Source organism: Narcine bancroftii, chromosome 1, assembly GCF_036971445.1.
Source record: "Narcine bancroftii isolate sNarBan1 chromosome 1, sNarBan1.hap1, whole genome shotgun sequence".
Classification (NCBI taxonomy): Eukaryota; Metazoa; Chordata; class Chondrichthyes; order Torpediniformes; family Narcinidae; genus Narcine; species Narcine bancroftii.
Window position 1 is genome coordinate 483,035,792 of NC_091469.1, and position 14,632 is coordinate 483,050,423.

A 14,632-nucleotide genomic window follows, 5' to 3' on the forward strand; every position below is an offset into this window, starting at 1 on the left:
TTCATTCCGGCACCTGCCTGCTTTTGCTCACGTCGTTCGAAACGTACCGGGAGTTGTAGGCCAATTGGGAGCACAAGCTTATGGGCTGAAATGGCCTGTTACATACTGCTTGTCTAAATTTTTTTTAAAAATCTGGCCCTTACATGCAAGATGAAGTGTTGTTCCTACAATATGTGGCCCTTCCGTGTACTGCCCGCATATTGGAGGAACACTCCCTAACCAGACGGCACTAACACCGTCTCCTCCAATTTCCATCAAGCTCCTCTGCTGAGTTTCCCCCTTTCCCCATCACTCTGTCTCCTTTCCTCCAGCTCCCTATCCTCTTTCCTTTCCCTCTCCATTCAGAGTTACCCCCTCCCCCCCATCACTTCCCGGCTTTTCTCTCTCCTCCCCTCCCACCTGCATCCACCCTTGACCTGTCAGCCTGAGCCCCTTCCTCCCTCCTCTACCCCCACCTCTTTATTCAGGCACCAGCCTGTTTTTGATTATTCCTTGACAAGGGGGTCAGGGCCGAAACGCTGGTAATCCTTCATTTCCCACGGATACTGGGTGACCTGCTGAGTTTCTCCTACATGGTTGTGAATATCTCATATTTATTGTCATTTTTACCTCAATTAAAATTGCAATTATATTATTTTTCCCCCAAAAAATACGGCAGCAAGTGAGGATTTCAGTGCAATAATTGCATATGATGATAAACTCACGATCGTTTGAAGAGCTTGTGTCGGTGAGAGTAACCTCAGCACATCCTAAGGTTGTCCAGTAGCAAGAGTCACTGTCAGGACTGAGGGAAAGGGCAGTGACGCTGATCAGATTTCTTCCCCCAACTCCAACCCCATGCAAGTAACATGAACCCGGGATAAATACTGGCCAGGACCCCAGGGAGACCTCTGAAATGGGGCCGTGGGATGTTTTGACGGCCAGTCGCGGGGAGGAGGGCAGGCAGGGTCTCAATTTGACCGCCATGGCTGAAAGAGAATACTTGTGGTGGTGCATTGGCACTGTGCCAAGGACCAGTCTCTAGAGTGGGGCTTCATCCCAAAGGAGCCACCACAGAGCAATACATCGGTGAGACCAAATTCTGGTTGCCCGGCTATAGGAAGGTCATTAGTGAAAGGGTGCAGTGGCGATTCACCAGGATGTTGCTGGGTTGAGTTATCAGGAAAGGTTGGGCCTTCTTTCCCTACAATCTGGGAGGGTGAGAGCAACTTCCATCAATGTATCTTGATCCCCATGGCAATAAACTTGAACATTTGATGTCCTTTATAACTTTGATCCTTCCCACCACCCGGGGGATGCAGGTTTTCCCCCCACACCGAGCATGGCAGGTGAATGGAATGCACTGCTGGCTATGGTGGAGGAGGCTGGTGTAATAGGGTGTTTTAAGAGATGATTCAAGGAACTGAGAAAAATGGAGGGTCATGCAGAAGGGAAATTCTAGGCAGTAGGTTGTAGATTTAAGTCTGCACAACACTGTGTTGCAGATTCTATGTTCGTGGGCACCAATGATATTTCCAAATGAAGCAGCATTTCTCCCAACGTAGGGCAGTGCATTGTGTTGACTGTGTGGTTTCTTCCGCACAGGAGAGACCACCTGAAGACGCTAATTGGGTGTGGTGCGGAGAAGCACTCCTCTTCAGTCTGTAGGGCGGATTCCAGACTTCATGTTGTCCGCCACCCATTCTCCATACTCCCGTGATCCATAGATCGACCCCATTCGCCTCCCCATCAATTTTCCCTTCAATTTACCTTATCCTCTCCCATCGTTCTATGAATGACCTGCAGTAAAGGGAAATTTACTGCAGCCATTTATCCCATTGACCACGTCTTTGGGACGTGGGAGGAATCCTGAGGTCTGGGGGGGGGGGAATCCCACACGGTGACAGGGAGAACAGCATGGTCATGGAGCATCTATGGGAAATAAATGGCCGACAATGTTTCGGGTGACCCGCTGAAATTATGGAATCACTCTCATTTCCATCCTAAACCGTTCCCTTGAATCTTGAGACTGTGTTGCCCAGTTCTAGTCTCACCTCTCAGTGGAAGCAACTTCCCCCATTTCTACCTTGTCTATTCCTTTCACAATTTTATCCGTCCCGGTTGCCTCCATCTCTCCTCGCGGGCCAATCCCCTCATCTTCTGCCCATCTCCAAAGCCGGGACTCTCTTTCTCAAGGTTGCTGAAGAAACTCACCTGGTCCCACAGCATCCACTATTTTGGGCCTAAGCCCTTCATCAAGGTAAGGCCCGAAACGTCAGTTATGTATCTTTGCCTCCTATCGACGCTGCAGGATCTGCTGGGTTTCTCCAGCAACTTTGTGTATTTACTACCATCACCGTATCTGTGGACTTCCTGGCTTCATACCCTTTCTCAAGGAGTCCAGAACAGCAGGGAGTGCTCCTCGCACAGTGCTCTGTACATGAACACCAAAGTTGTCACATTGTGTGGTGCTTCAGTGAGATTGCAAGTGGGACTACTCGAGGGAAATGATCAGAAGAGTGCCTTCTATTAAAGTCGGGTGCGGTTTAAAACCAAAGTACTCTTTTTCAAGACTTGCCTTCTTCTGAAACAATGGCTTTAGGACACACGCTATTGGCGACTTGCAGGTGAGGAACCCATGCAGGCTGCAGACTGCTGGCGACTGGAGGCCGAGGGACTCACCCCAGGCTGCTGGAGGCTGGTTCCTGGGGGCCGGAGAGGATGCTGATGGAAAGGTGGGCTCCCAATGGACCCTGAAAGCTTCCTCATTACGTCAGAGGTTTGGATCTAGGCTTGGACTGCTGATGGTTTGGACTGAATGAGAGAACAGTGCAGCTGCAGGGACTGCAGAAGCGCTGAAGGTGAATCTATGGAACTTCTCTTTCCCTGACTGTAAGGGACGCGTCAATGCTGATGGCAAATCTCGGTCTTCCTTATGGCAGGCTAACGGCAATTTCATGTAATATTACATTTCTCTTTTATTACATGACCATAAATCTAACCTAACGAGGATTGATGGGAAGAATTATAATACCCACCGAAGCAATGGAACAATGGTCTGATTCACCAGCTTCAAACAGAACCAGGTCTTTGATGAAGACAGCGATGGCTCTCAAGATGAATGACATGAAGAGGTGCATGTGGATGTAATTCCGAGTGCAGTGTAACTTGCTGGATAAAGAGAACACTGTTGATTAAATAATGCACCCAAATGAACAACGTAGACATCATAAAAGTAAAAGAACAATGCTGGAGGAACTCAGCACGTCAAACAGTCGCAAAGACACATAACCAACATTTTGGACTAGAGTCCTTGGTCAAGATATGAGCAAAATGTAGGCAGGGGTTGGGGGGAGAGGTAGGTGGAGAACAGGCTTAAAGGTAAGAGGTGGATAATGGAGGTAGAACACACCAGCAAACAGGAGGAGGGGGGGATGGCCCTGTGAATGGAGAGGGAAGGGGGTGGAGAGCTGGAGGAAAGAAGACAGAGGGAGAACGAGGAATGGGCTGGCTAAACCAGACAAGTCGATGTCAAGGCCATGTGTCTGGAGAGCTCCCAGGCTGAATAATCGGTGTTGCACCTCCAATTTAAGGGTGGCCTTGGTTTGGCAGTGTCTGAGACCACAGACGGATGTTTCAGCGCGGGGAATGGGCCACAGAATTTAAATGGTTGGCCACTGGGAGGGAGATCCCTGCTGTTGATGTGGACAGAGTCGATGTGCTCAGTGAAGCCATCTCCCAGTCTGCATCCAGTCTCTCCGACGTAGAGAAGGCCACAACGGGAGCACCGGATGCCGTAGACGACCCCACAGATTCACAAGAGAAGTGTTTCTTCGCTTGGAAGGACAATGTAGAGTTCATTGCCAAAGTCAAGGATTTGAGTGGAGTGATTTCTAACCTGGCAACGCCGGGTTGTTATTGTGTGGAATTAGACATTTTGGTGCCCACAGTTTGGCACCAGATATTTTGGCGCAGGACATTTTGGTGAAAAAATTACTTTTGTAGCCCCTCTGACATTTTGGCATCTGCAATTTGGCACTGGGTTTCACATTTGGTGACAGACATGGCATGCAATTTATTATAATTTTCATTAAATATAATAACCATATGACTGTATGTTTACAACACGGAAACAGGCCATATTGGGTCTTCAAGTCCGCACTGGTTCACTTGAACAACTCCACTAACTCCCCCCTCCTGCTCTCCGCCCATAACCTTCCAACCCCCTCACATCCACGTACACATCCAACCTTCTCTTAAATGACAGAAGGGACCCTACCACAACCATCTCCTCTGGAAGATCATTCAATTCTGCCACCACTCTCTGAGTGAAAAAGCATCCTCTAGCATTTCTCCTCTTGTTCCAACCTCCCCTGCCCTCAGGGGAAGAGTCTATTTATGTCTAGTCTATCTATTCCCTTCATAATTTTAAACATCAAATCCCCTCTCAGTCGTCTAAGTTCCAATGAATAAAGTCCCAGTCTCCTTAATCTTTCTCTGCACTCTAGATGCTGTAAGCCAGGCAACATCCTTGGAAATCTTCTCTGCACCCTCTCCACCTTATCTATAGGCTTCCGATAATTTAGAGACCAGAACTGAACACAATAGCTGGCCTCACCAATGCCTTAAACATTAATTATAATTGTTTCTTGGCACTAACAGTTCAGCTACAACAATTTATTCACTTATTATGAAGCGAGGAGCGGTGTTTCGGGCTATTGACGGGACCCTGCACTCGGAACGGCAGCTGTCGCTCTATCACATCAAACTGACCTCCTGTAGAAGGTTGACATAATGATGGCCTTGCCTGCTTCAGTCTTCTCAGGAAGTGCAGTTGCTGTGGCACCTTCCTGACAAGGGAGATGTTGATTGTTCACGATAGGCCACTGGTTAAGTGAACTCCAAGGAACTTAGTGCTCTTTACTCTCTCTACTACAGAGTCGTTGATGTGTAATCGAGGGTGGTTGTTCCTGGTTCTCCTGAAGTCCCCGATCATCTCTCTCGTCTCGCCCATGTAAAGACTCATGTTACTCTTTGCCTGCCGTCAGCTCCGTACAGTTTATAAGGCCTGTAAAGAGCTGATGGTGGTTTATTTTAAAATCCTGCGACCACAGGGTCCGGGCCCTAGATGTCAGTGGCCTCTATGGGATGCAGACTCCAGGGAAGCAAAAGGACTGGTGTGGGAAACCAGAAAATGGGAGTTCATCCCCCACCCCCACTTGAGAAATACTAGAGGAGTTGGTAACCATGGCAGCAGACCAGCAAGGGGCTCCGAGGATGAAGAATGCAGACGGCAGGCTGTTTGCGACTGTGGTTAAAGGACACGCACCAGGCTGCGAACTGCTGGAGACTGGCTGAAAATGTACGTGGCATCAGAACTGGGATGCGAGAGGGCTTCTGGACCATGTCAGAGCTGTGCATCTGGAGCTCGGGCTGCCGACGGTTCGGACTGAAGGCCCTGCGGTTGCAGAGGCCATGGGAGCGCTGGAGGCGAATTCACGGACACTCAGTGACTCCCAGTGGACTATCCTTTGCTTCCCTTTCTCTAAGGGGCGCCGGACAATTTTTGCTGATGGCAAATCTTTGCCTTGAATGACATTTTGTGCAATATTTCATCATTTTTATTATCTGACAATAAAGGAATCTTTCATCTTGAAAGAAGGGACAGAGGAGCTAGATAGGTGCCAAGAAAGCCTTGGCAAGTAGGATTAAGGAAAACTCCAAGGCATTCTTCATATACATGAAGGTGACCAGAGTGCGGATAGGACTGCTCAAGGACGAAGGGGAATGGGTGCCTGTAGTGGAGGAAGTCGAGGAGGTCTGCTGCTTTAGTGTCACCAGGGAAAGTGTCCTTGATGAATGTGAGGACATCGTAGAGCAGCCCAATGCACTGGAGTGGCCAACGTTGAGAAAGAAGGTAGCATTCGAACGTGTAAAATGTCAGAATGGACAAGTCCCCAGGACCAGAGGGGATGAACTTGAGGTATTTACAGGAATCAAGGGAAGAGATAGCTGGAGTGACGATGAAGACAAAGGCTGAGAAAGCTGCACTCTGACAGGAGGAAGGACGCGAAGGGGGTGGGGAGCTGGGGAGGATTGAAAAATGAGGGCTGTGGAACCCAAATGGTAACTGCCTTCCAATCACAGAGACACACCCAACCTCTCCCTTTTCAGGCCACTGAGCCAGTTTAAGGTCCAATCTGCCGTGGGTCACGAGGGCTTCCAAATTTTGAACTAGCTTGCCGTATGGATACTGAAAATTATTGCCAAAGTCTACATTTTTTACATCAACCAAACTGCCCTTATCGAACATCGGTTACCTAAAGGCAACACGTGTCCTACACTTAAACCTCTCCTCGTGGCTCTGAAACTATTTTTTTCCCCCCATTCACATAAAGGTCCACACCATAGGGGCTCTGTGCTTTATAAAGGATTACTTAAGGTGGAATGTGTGTGGAAATAAAAGGTTGAGAACCACCAAGTGTTTTAAAGGGAATTGGAGGACGACATTTTTAAACACAGGATAGTGGCAAGAAAGAACAAACTTCCAGAGGAAGAAATGGAGGCAGACAAAAAGTTACCAGCAACAGGCAGGTGGATAGTGCAACACACTCATTGTTCTAGACCCAGTCCCCTGTTTGGTCTCCAGGTAGGTTTTTGCTTTGTTCAGAAAGGCAATGCAACTGTCCTACACTCACGTAACAAGACATACAAATATAATATACATGATATACATCAACTATTGTCTACCTGGGCCAAGTTTGAACGTTCTCCCTGTGACCGCGGAGGTTTCTTTGCACATCCTAAAGACCTGCTGGCTGGTAGATTCATTGGGAATGTGTTGAGTGGTAGGAGAACCAGGGAGGGGTGTTCATGGAATGAGGGGGAATGAAGTTATAGCATCAGATACTGACACAGGAACAGGCCCTTCAGCCCAACATCTAAGCTGACCAAGGTGTCCACCAAAGCTTGTCCCATTTGCCTGCATTAGCCCGTATCTCTTCAAACCACACCGATCCATGGATCTGTGTCATTGCTTATTTGAAGTAATCGTCCCACCTCTACCACGGACCAACAGAAAGAGGCCCTTCTGTCCATCTGCTGAATCTCCGACAGCTTGTTCCTCAACCTTAAATATTTGCCCTTTAGTTTTCGGTAGGAAGATTGGACAAACCCCTCACGATTCAAGTCAAATGTGGCGGAAGGGATGTTTCAAGTCTGGGATTGCTGGGTTGAATGGTCCCATCAATAGGAAATGAGGAAATGAGAAACTCAACTTTGAAATATTTATTTCTTTTTAAATTATGCTTTTAAATTGGTTTCAGCTCCAAATGTTTCCCAAATTTGTTTGTGTCAGCAAAGAACTCTAGCAAGGTTCCTTTTTTCCCCCAAAGTTCCTTTGAATGTCAAAGGAACGCAAAATTGTAACATACATGATATATTCCAACATTTGTCTGTCGTAAGGCAAACAAAGAGTTGCCAATGAGCATTGCCCGATGCCCCTAACAATAGGAGAAAGAAGTAAAATACATTTTCCCCAGAGTAACTGAGTGTCCATGGATTTGCCTCGAGCTCTCCTGCAGCCTCTGCCGTTGCACAAACCCCTGCTCAATCCTTCCACAACTGGAGCTCCAGATCCAAATCTCCGACACAATAAGAAAGCCTTCAGCCCTCTGAGGCCCTCCTTCTATTCAGCACCAGTTCAGATACCTGGTTCCCATGAGCCAGTCTCCAGCAGCCCGCAGCTTGGTGTAAGTCCTCCAACTGCTGGGCCCCTCACTGATACTCCACTAGGGTCATCATCCTGCAGCATCATCTATGCCTCTTCACGGAGCTGGGGTGGGAAAGGGGGGGGTGTTCTCCCCATTTCTGGTGCTCTGCCCTGGTTCGCCGCTCCCCCAGAGTCTGCAAACCCCTCGTGGTTTCTCTGCCCCGCGCAAAAACTGCCATCTCGAGCACAGACCTTTGTAGTTGCAGGATTTAAACAGATACTGCTGGCTTCCTAAATAGGTTGTTTCCAGCCCATTGGCATCAGGACCAGGCAGTAAAACCCTGCTTACCAGCACTGTTTCTTCACTCGCTGCGCTGCTGAGTTTGCGCAGGCAGCAGTGCTGCCATTTTGGGATAGCAGGGATTGGGAGAATGAAAGATCTCTCAGGCCAATGGGAAAAGTCTTGCTGGTGTAAGGTGGGCTTGAGCCCAAAGCAACGGGCTTGGCATCCTACCTGAAGATGCAGAGGATGATCATGGCCACTGTCAGAGAGAGGAGGGACAAGCTGTGCCCAAAGGTGTAACCCGCCTTCAGCGCTCTGTAGAACTGTGCCTGAGGAGAAAGGGAAGGAGGGAGAAGACCCAAATCATTCATACTGCCTCAGGTCTGTCCACGTCTACAGAAAGAAATCCCCGAGTTTCACCTTCCACCATGCTGGTCCAGTAAGACTCCTATCATCCAGTAGTCCGGAAACCCTGGCAACACGGGGGGAAAAGCTGGAGCAACACGCAATGTGAGAGACTCTGGGATCAAGCAGAATCTATAATGGTCATAGTCTGAATATCATCCGTCCGTTACTATTCACAGATGCTGCCTGACCCGTTGAGTTCCACCAGCTCTTGGAGTGTCATTGTAGCAACATCTTGAGTGCCTCGGATGATCTTATATAGAACATTCCAGCACAGTGCAGACCCTTCAGCCTATGATGGTGTACCTATCTATGTAAACCTACTCCACATCAATCTAACCCTTCCCTTTCCAATTTTCTTATGTTTATTTAATTCCTGAAAAATTTTTTATGGTAGAAATATTGGTAAAGTCTGAAAAAAATATTGTATCCGTGAAAAATATTTACCTTAATACAGTTAACCCTACCTCCTAATGTTAATGGCAAGGTCATCCATTTTATTAAATCCTCTTCGACATTTTTAAGCAATGGTAAATAATTCAATTTATATAAATCATTTAAATTATTATCTACCCAGAACCCTAAATATTTGATTGCCTCTTTTGGCAATTTAAATTGAGTATTTCTTTGGCAAAGAATATAATCTCCTTCTGTAAGGGACACAACTTCACTTTTATCCTAATTTACTTTATAACCTGAAATTTTAACATATTCTTCCAAATTCAAATGTAATTTGAATAAGCAAGTCTCTGTTGTGCCAGATATATCAAAATATTATCTGCAAATAAACTAATTTTATACTCCTCCTGACCAACCTTAAACCCCCTAATTTCTAAATCACTCCTAATTACCTCTGTCAGTGGCTCTGTAGCTAAAATAAACAAAGCCAAGGACAACCTTGTCAACTGGATCTCATCAAATAAAATGGATCAGATATTTGTCTATTAGTTACTACTCTTATTTTAGGATCATTATATAAATGCCTTGATCCAATTCATAAAAGTTTGTCAAAACGCAAATTTGTCTAGTACTTTGAACAAAAAGACCCATTCCAATCTATCAAATGCTTTCCCCGTATTTAGTGCCACTGCTACACTTAGATCTTTCCTTTTTTGTGCTGCATGTATAATACTAATTAATTTGGCTATATTGTCCACTGACTGTCTCCTTTTAACAAATCCTGATTGATCCATGTTTATTGATTTTGGCAATAATTTAGTAACTCTAGTCATCAATATTTTAGCCAGTATTGTATAATCTGCATTCAGTAATGAGATTGGTCTACAAGAAGAAAGTTTTAAACAATCTCTATCTTTTTTGGTATCACAATAATCATTGTTATTGAAAATGAATCTGGAAGAGTATGAGTTCTATATGTTTGATCCAACATTTCCAAGAAAATAATGATCAATAAATCTTTAAATTCTTTACAAAATTCAGGTGGAAAACCATCTTCCCCCAGAGATTTGTTACTTTGTAATGAACCTATTTCTGCCTTTACCTCTGATTGTCTAAGTTGTGCACTTAAATCTATTTGTTCTTCCAGGTTTGAAGGAGGTAAATTTATCCTTGTTAAATATCTATTTTATTATCATCTTTTAAGGTGCCTGAACTATATAATTTAGAATAATTTTTTTAAATAGTTTCATTTATTTCTTGAGTTTTATAACTAATCACATTTGAATAATTTTTAACTGCATCAATTGTTCTTTAGACCTGCTTGGATTTCAATTGCCATGCAAGTATCTATAGAAAGATCAACATGGAAATACGAACGGGGAGGTTTGCAACTTCCTAACTTTAAGAATTATTATCAAGTGGCTAAATTGAGATTTCTTACTTCTTTATTTGAGGGGTCAGGAAAACCAGCATGAGTCAAAAGAGAGATGGATAAAATAAGAGAAGTATTAGCAGAGGAATTTAAATATAGATGGGACTCAATGTTAATAACTGGTGTGAAAGAAGCACGTTTGTTTAAACATTTGATTATTATCTAGAACAAAAAATACATCACCCAAGACACCTTTAATTTAAAATAATCTTATACCTTGTAGCAGCTGTGTAGAGGGCAGAGCTGGCAGACAGCACGGCAATGTGAACGGTCACTGGTGTGGTTCTGTGGGTGTGCAGAACCATAATACGTGCACTGCAATATGATGAGCTGTCGAGTCTCCTGCCAGAAGGCGCGGGACACTTACAAGGCTAAATTTAAACCTACCGGTCCCTAGGATCGGCAGCAACCTCATAGTGACATCCCACCTTGTCCCGTGGAGCCGGGGGACACAGTAGATAAAAGAAGCCTGTAAACCCTGAATAAATCAGTCTTCAGTTGACTACTCTGGCATGTGTTTGTAGCTCTACCGTAGTAGCCGCTACAACCTTTTACTAAAGATAATCAATTTTTAAATATCTGGTCTCATAATAGTATTAAAAATGTCAAAGATTGTTATGAACAAGGCCAATTGATGTCATTTCAACAATTAAGGAAATATGAAATAACCCAGAATGCACTTTTCTGTCATCTTTAATTGAGAAGATATTTGCTGGAAAAATTAGGTTCGACAATGTACTTACCAGCTTGTAGTGAGTTGGAAGTTCTTACTAGAAGAGACTATATTAAAAAAAATATTTTATTACTAGCAGGCACTATTAGCCAGGGAGTTCCAAAATCTCAATAGAAATGGGAGGGAGATTTAAACATTACACTTGACGAGAAAAGATGGGCAGATCTTTGTCAAGACTGTCTAACAAATATTATAAATGTAAGGTGTAGATTGGTTCAATATAATTATTTACATCAATCATATTTAACACCACAAAAATTGCATTTAAAAAAAATCAGATTTATCAGATAAATATTTTAGATGAGGTGAAGAAATAGGAACTAATTTTACACTCTACTTGTTTATGTTCTAAAGTTAGAACCTTCTGGGTTGATTTAGGCAAGTTTTTAGAACAGATTACTGGCATTGTTTTCCACAAAATCCAGATTTATTTTATTATTGGGGAACATAGAAGGAACAGAACCTGAATTAAAATAATAATTTTATCAAGTGAAATTTATGAAAGTAGCAGTAGTGGTGGCAAGGAAGTGTATCAGTGTCTCGTTTAGGTATGGAGGGATGGAACACGGAAATTCAAAGTTATATTTCTTTGGAGAATATTGCATATAATTTAAGAAATAAATATGCAATTTTCTTTCAAATTTGTGCCCTTGTATGCAAAGTGCAGGGATAAATATGTAAAAATGTACTTCCGGCCTCTTAAAACCTGTAATAATCTTCTTCCCTCAAGTTGCTATATACCGTTAAGATCCTAATGTGCGAGCCGATCCTTTGTACAATCCAGAATAATATTATCTTTTTTTTTAATTTTTTTTCATTAACTATACATTATATCTATTTCTACTACTGTGTTCTTTTAGTGGGGGTAGAGGAGGGAGGGTAAGGTGGGATAAATCATCATGTAACCATTGTAATTTCAAATTTTATGTCAAAATATACAGTTACATGGATGGAAAATTTTTACGTAAAAATATAAAACCCTTCCTACCTTAGACCCATAACCCTCTATTTTTCTTACAACCGTGTGTCTATCAAAGAGTCTTTTGAATGTCCCTATTGTACCAGCCTCTACCACCATCCCCAGCAACACATTCCAGGCACCCATGACGCTCTGTGTAAAAAAAAACTTACCCCCTGACGTCTCCTCTTAACTATCCTTCACTCACCTTGTTCAGATATCCTCTGGTATTTGTTACCGTTGCCCTGGGAAAAGGGTGCTGGCTGCCCACCCTATCGATGCCTCTTATAATCGTATTAAGTATTAAGTCACCTCTCATCCTTCGTGGTTCCAAAGAGAAAACCTTTAACTGTCAACCTTGCTTCATTAGACGTGTTCTCCAATCCAGGCAACATTCTGCTAAATCTGCTCTGCACCCTCTCCAAAACCAGAATGGAACACAATATTCCAAGTTATAGAAAACTGCCACATGACCTCACTCAATCCCCCAAAGGCCAATACACCATGTGCTTATCAAGTGACTCTGCTCTCTTTCTCGAGAATTTTATTTTTTTCATTTGCACCAAATAGAAATAATTACTCACTCAGCTAAGAATACAATAAAGATTGATGCAAAATGATACTCAAAATTTTCCTTTTCTTCCCTCCCTCAACCCTCTCCCCAAATTAGAAAAAGAAAAAAACACCTGAATATATATTAATCATTATTCATATTATTCTAATATAATTATTTTATCTTCTAAATATCAATTGGGAGGAGCAGGAAATGTGGACTTTTACCAATGAAATCCATGTACGGTTGCCAAATCACAAAAATTTCCAAGACAATTCCTTCAACTGTACCGCAGAGCCCACCTCACTGACAAAAGGCAAAGGAGGAAAAACCCAACACCCAACCCCAACCAACCAATTTTCCCCTGCAGCCGCTGCAACCGTGTCTGCCTGTCCCGCATCGGACTTGTCAGCCACAAACGAGCCTGCAGCTGACGTGGACTTTTACCCCCTCCATAAATCTTCGTCCGCGAAGCCAAGCCAAAGAAGAAGATATAATCTTTTCCAAAGGTGTACAATTTTGTATTTCAGTCTGCCACCTGTCCAATCTTATAAAATGATCCGATTTCCATGTTATTGCCTTGCTACCATTATTGCTGTAATTTGGTAAGTTACAGGAATAAATTACCTGATTAAGGTAAACTTTACATTATTAAGGACGACAATTCTGGATTTTATTTCAAATTACTTGGCATTTTCTACTGTCTTCTGCCTTTTAAACCGTTTACTCTTAGTGAAGGTGTACTAGTTAGGCATTGTAAGAGTCTCAAGCAACTGGAAAACTCACTTATCCAGCATCTACTAATCCCCGTAAGTGCTGGATACCAGGGGGTTTTACTGTATTAGGGTATGATGGGCTTTGATGGGGCGGTCAGCCGGCACTCTGTTGAGGAGACAGCAGCAAATACCAGAGGACACCTAATGAAGGTGAGGTGAGACAAGTTTTTCTCCACCCCCCCCCCCCACCCCGCCCCCCAACCCCCCATATAGAGAGTGGTGGGTGGTTGGAATGCATTGGGAGTGGTGGTGGTGGCTGGTGCAATAGGGACATTCAAGAGTCTCTTAGATAGGCACAAGATCCAAGGGTGTGAGGTAGGGACAGGTTAGATTGTTGTGGTTTAGGCTCACACAGGTCAGTACAATATAGTGGGCTGAAGCACCTCTACTGTACTGTACTGCTCTATGTAACATCATAAAGAACCTCTATCACCCCCGGGTCACAACCTCTTCACGCTGCTCCCTTCAGGCAGAAGGTACAGAAGCCTGAAGGTTCAAGAACAGTTACCCCCCCCCCCCCCCACACCCACCCACCCCAACAACATTTTATCTCCTGCACCTCCCCTTGCTCCCCTAACCCCAAACTACATCAGGTGGTGTGGAAATGGAACAACCAATGGCAGAGGCAGGTACAATGGCAACATTTCAAACCTATTTCAATAGGTGCACGAATAGGAAAGTGTTAGAGGGATATGGGCTGAATGTAGGCAGCTGCGACTAATTCAGTCAGCATGGACAAGGTGGGCCGAATGGTCTGTTTCCATGCTGTAGAACTCTGACAACTGGTTGCACACATCTTGTCGTAGAGTTGCAATCAAAGGAATCCTGGGCTGTTTGCTATGGTAATCAGTTTCATATAAACCTTTTGGGTGGAGTTGTGGCAGACACGAGGCAAGAAAACTGTGGGGATTATTTTAAACTGGAAGAACTAGTGACAAGGAACATTAACAGTCAGAATTAAAATGACTCAGATCTTCAGCCAACTGCACTGCCTTCTGATGTGCAACTATTTTATTGACACTGCAGACAAATGGAGATTTATTGGTCCTATAAACAGGGCAGGTGCCACGCAGTAGTGGAACATTTCACCTCGAAACTCCCTTGGGTTCGAGCTGGCAATGAAATTCTGCAGGAGATAGGGCCTCACTGAGGAATGTCTGGTTATTGACTGTGCAATCAAAGGTAGAAATATGAAATGAATTCTTTTGCCATCATTAATTTTCTGCTCTAGAAACAAGTACCGATGTTGCTTGTAATTTCAAATTTTATGTCAAAGTATACAATTACATGGATGGAAAATGTTGCTAGTGCAAAACCTCAGGTAGGAGGTTTTGGGCTTTTGCAGGTTGTGGTGCTACCACTATTGTACATAGATGCATATATACACCTGTATGGGCTGGCCC

At 44.0% G+C, this 14,632-nt stretch overlaps 1 protein-coding gene across 1 annotated transcript in view; it reads right to left on the reverse strand.

The window, feature by feature from the left end:
* LOC138761557 (vasoactive intestinal polypeptide receptor-like) overlaps positions 1 to 14,632 on the reverse strand; it is a 57,359-nt gene that overhangs the window by 24,717 nt on the left and 18,010 nt on the right. The window contains exons 5-6 of the mRNA XM_069933909.1: positions 8,205 to 8,302; positions 3,018 to 3,150 (exon numbers count right to left, since the gene is read on the reverse strand). Coding sequence (XP_069790010.1) covers positions 3,018 to 3,150; positions 8,205 to 8,302 — 231 coding nt within the window. The remainder of the gene's footprint in view (positions 1 to 3,017; positions 3,151 to 8,204; positions 8,303 to 14,632) is intronic.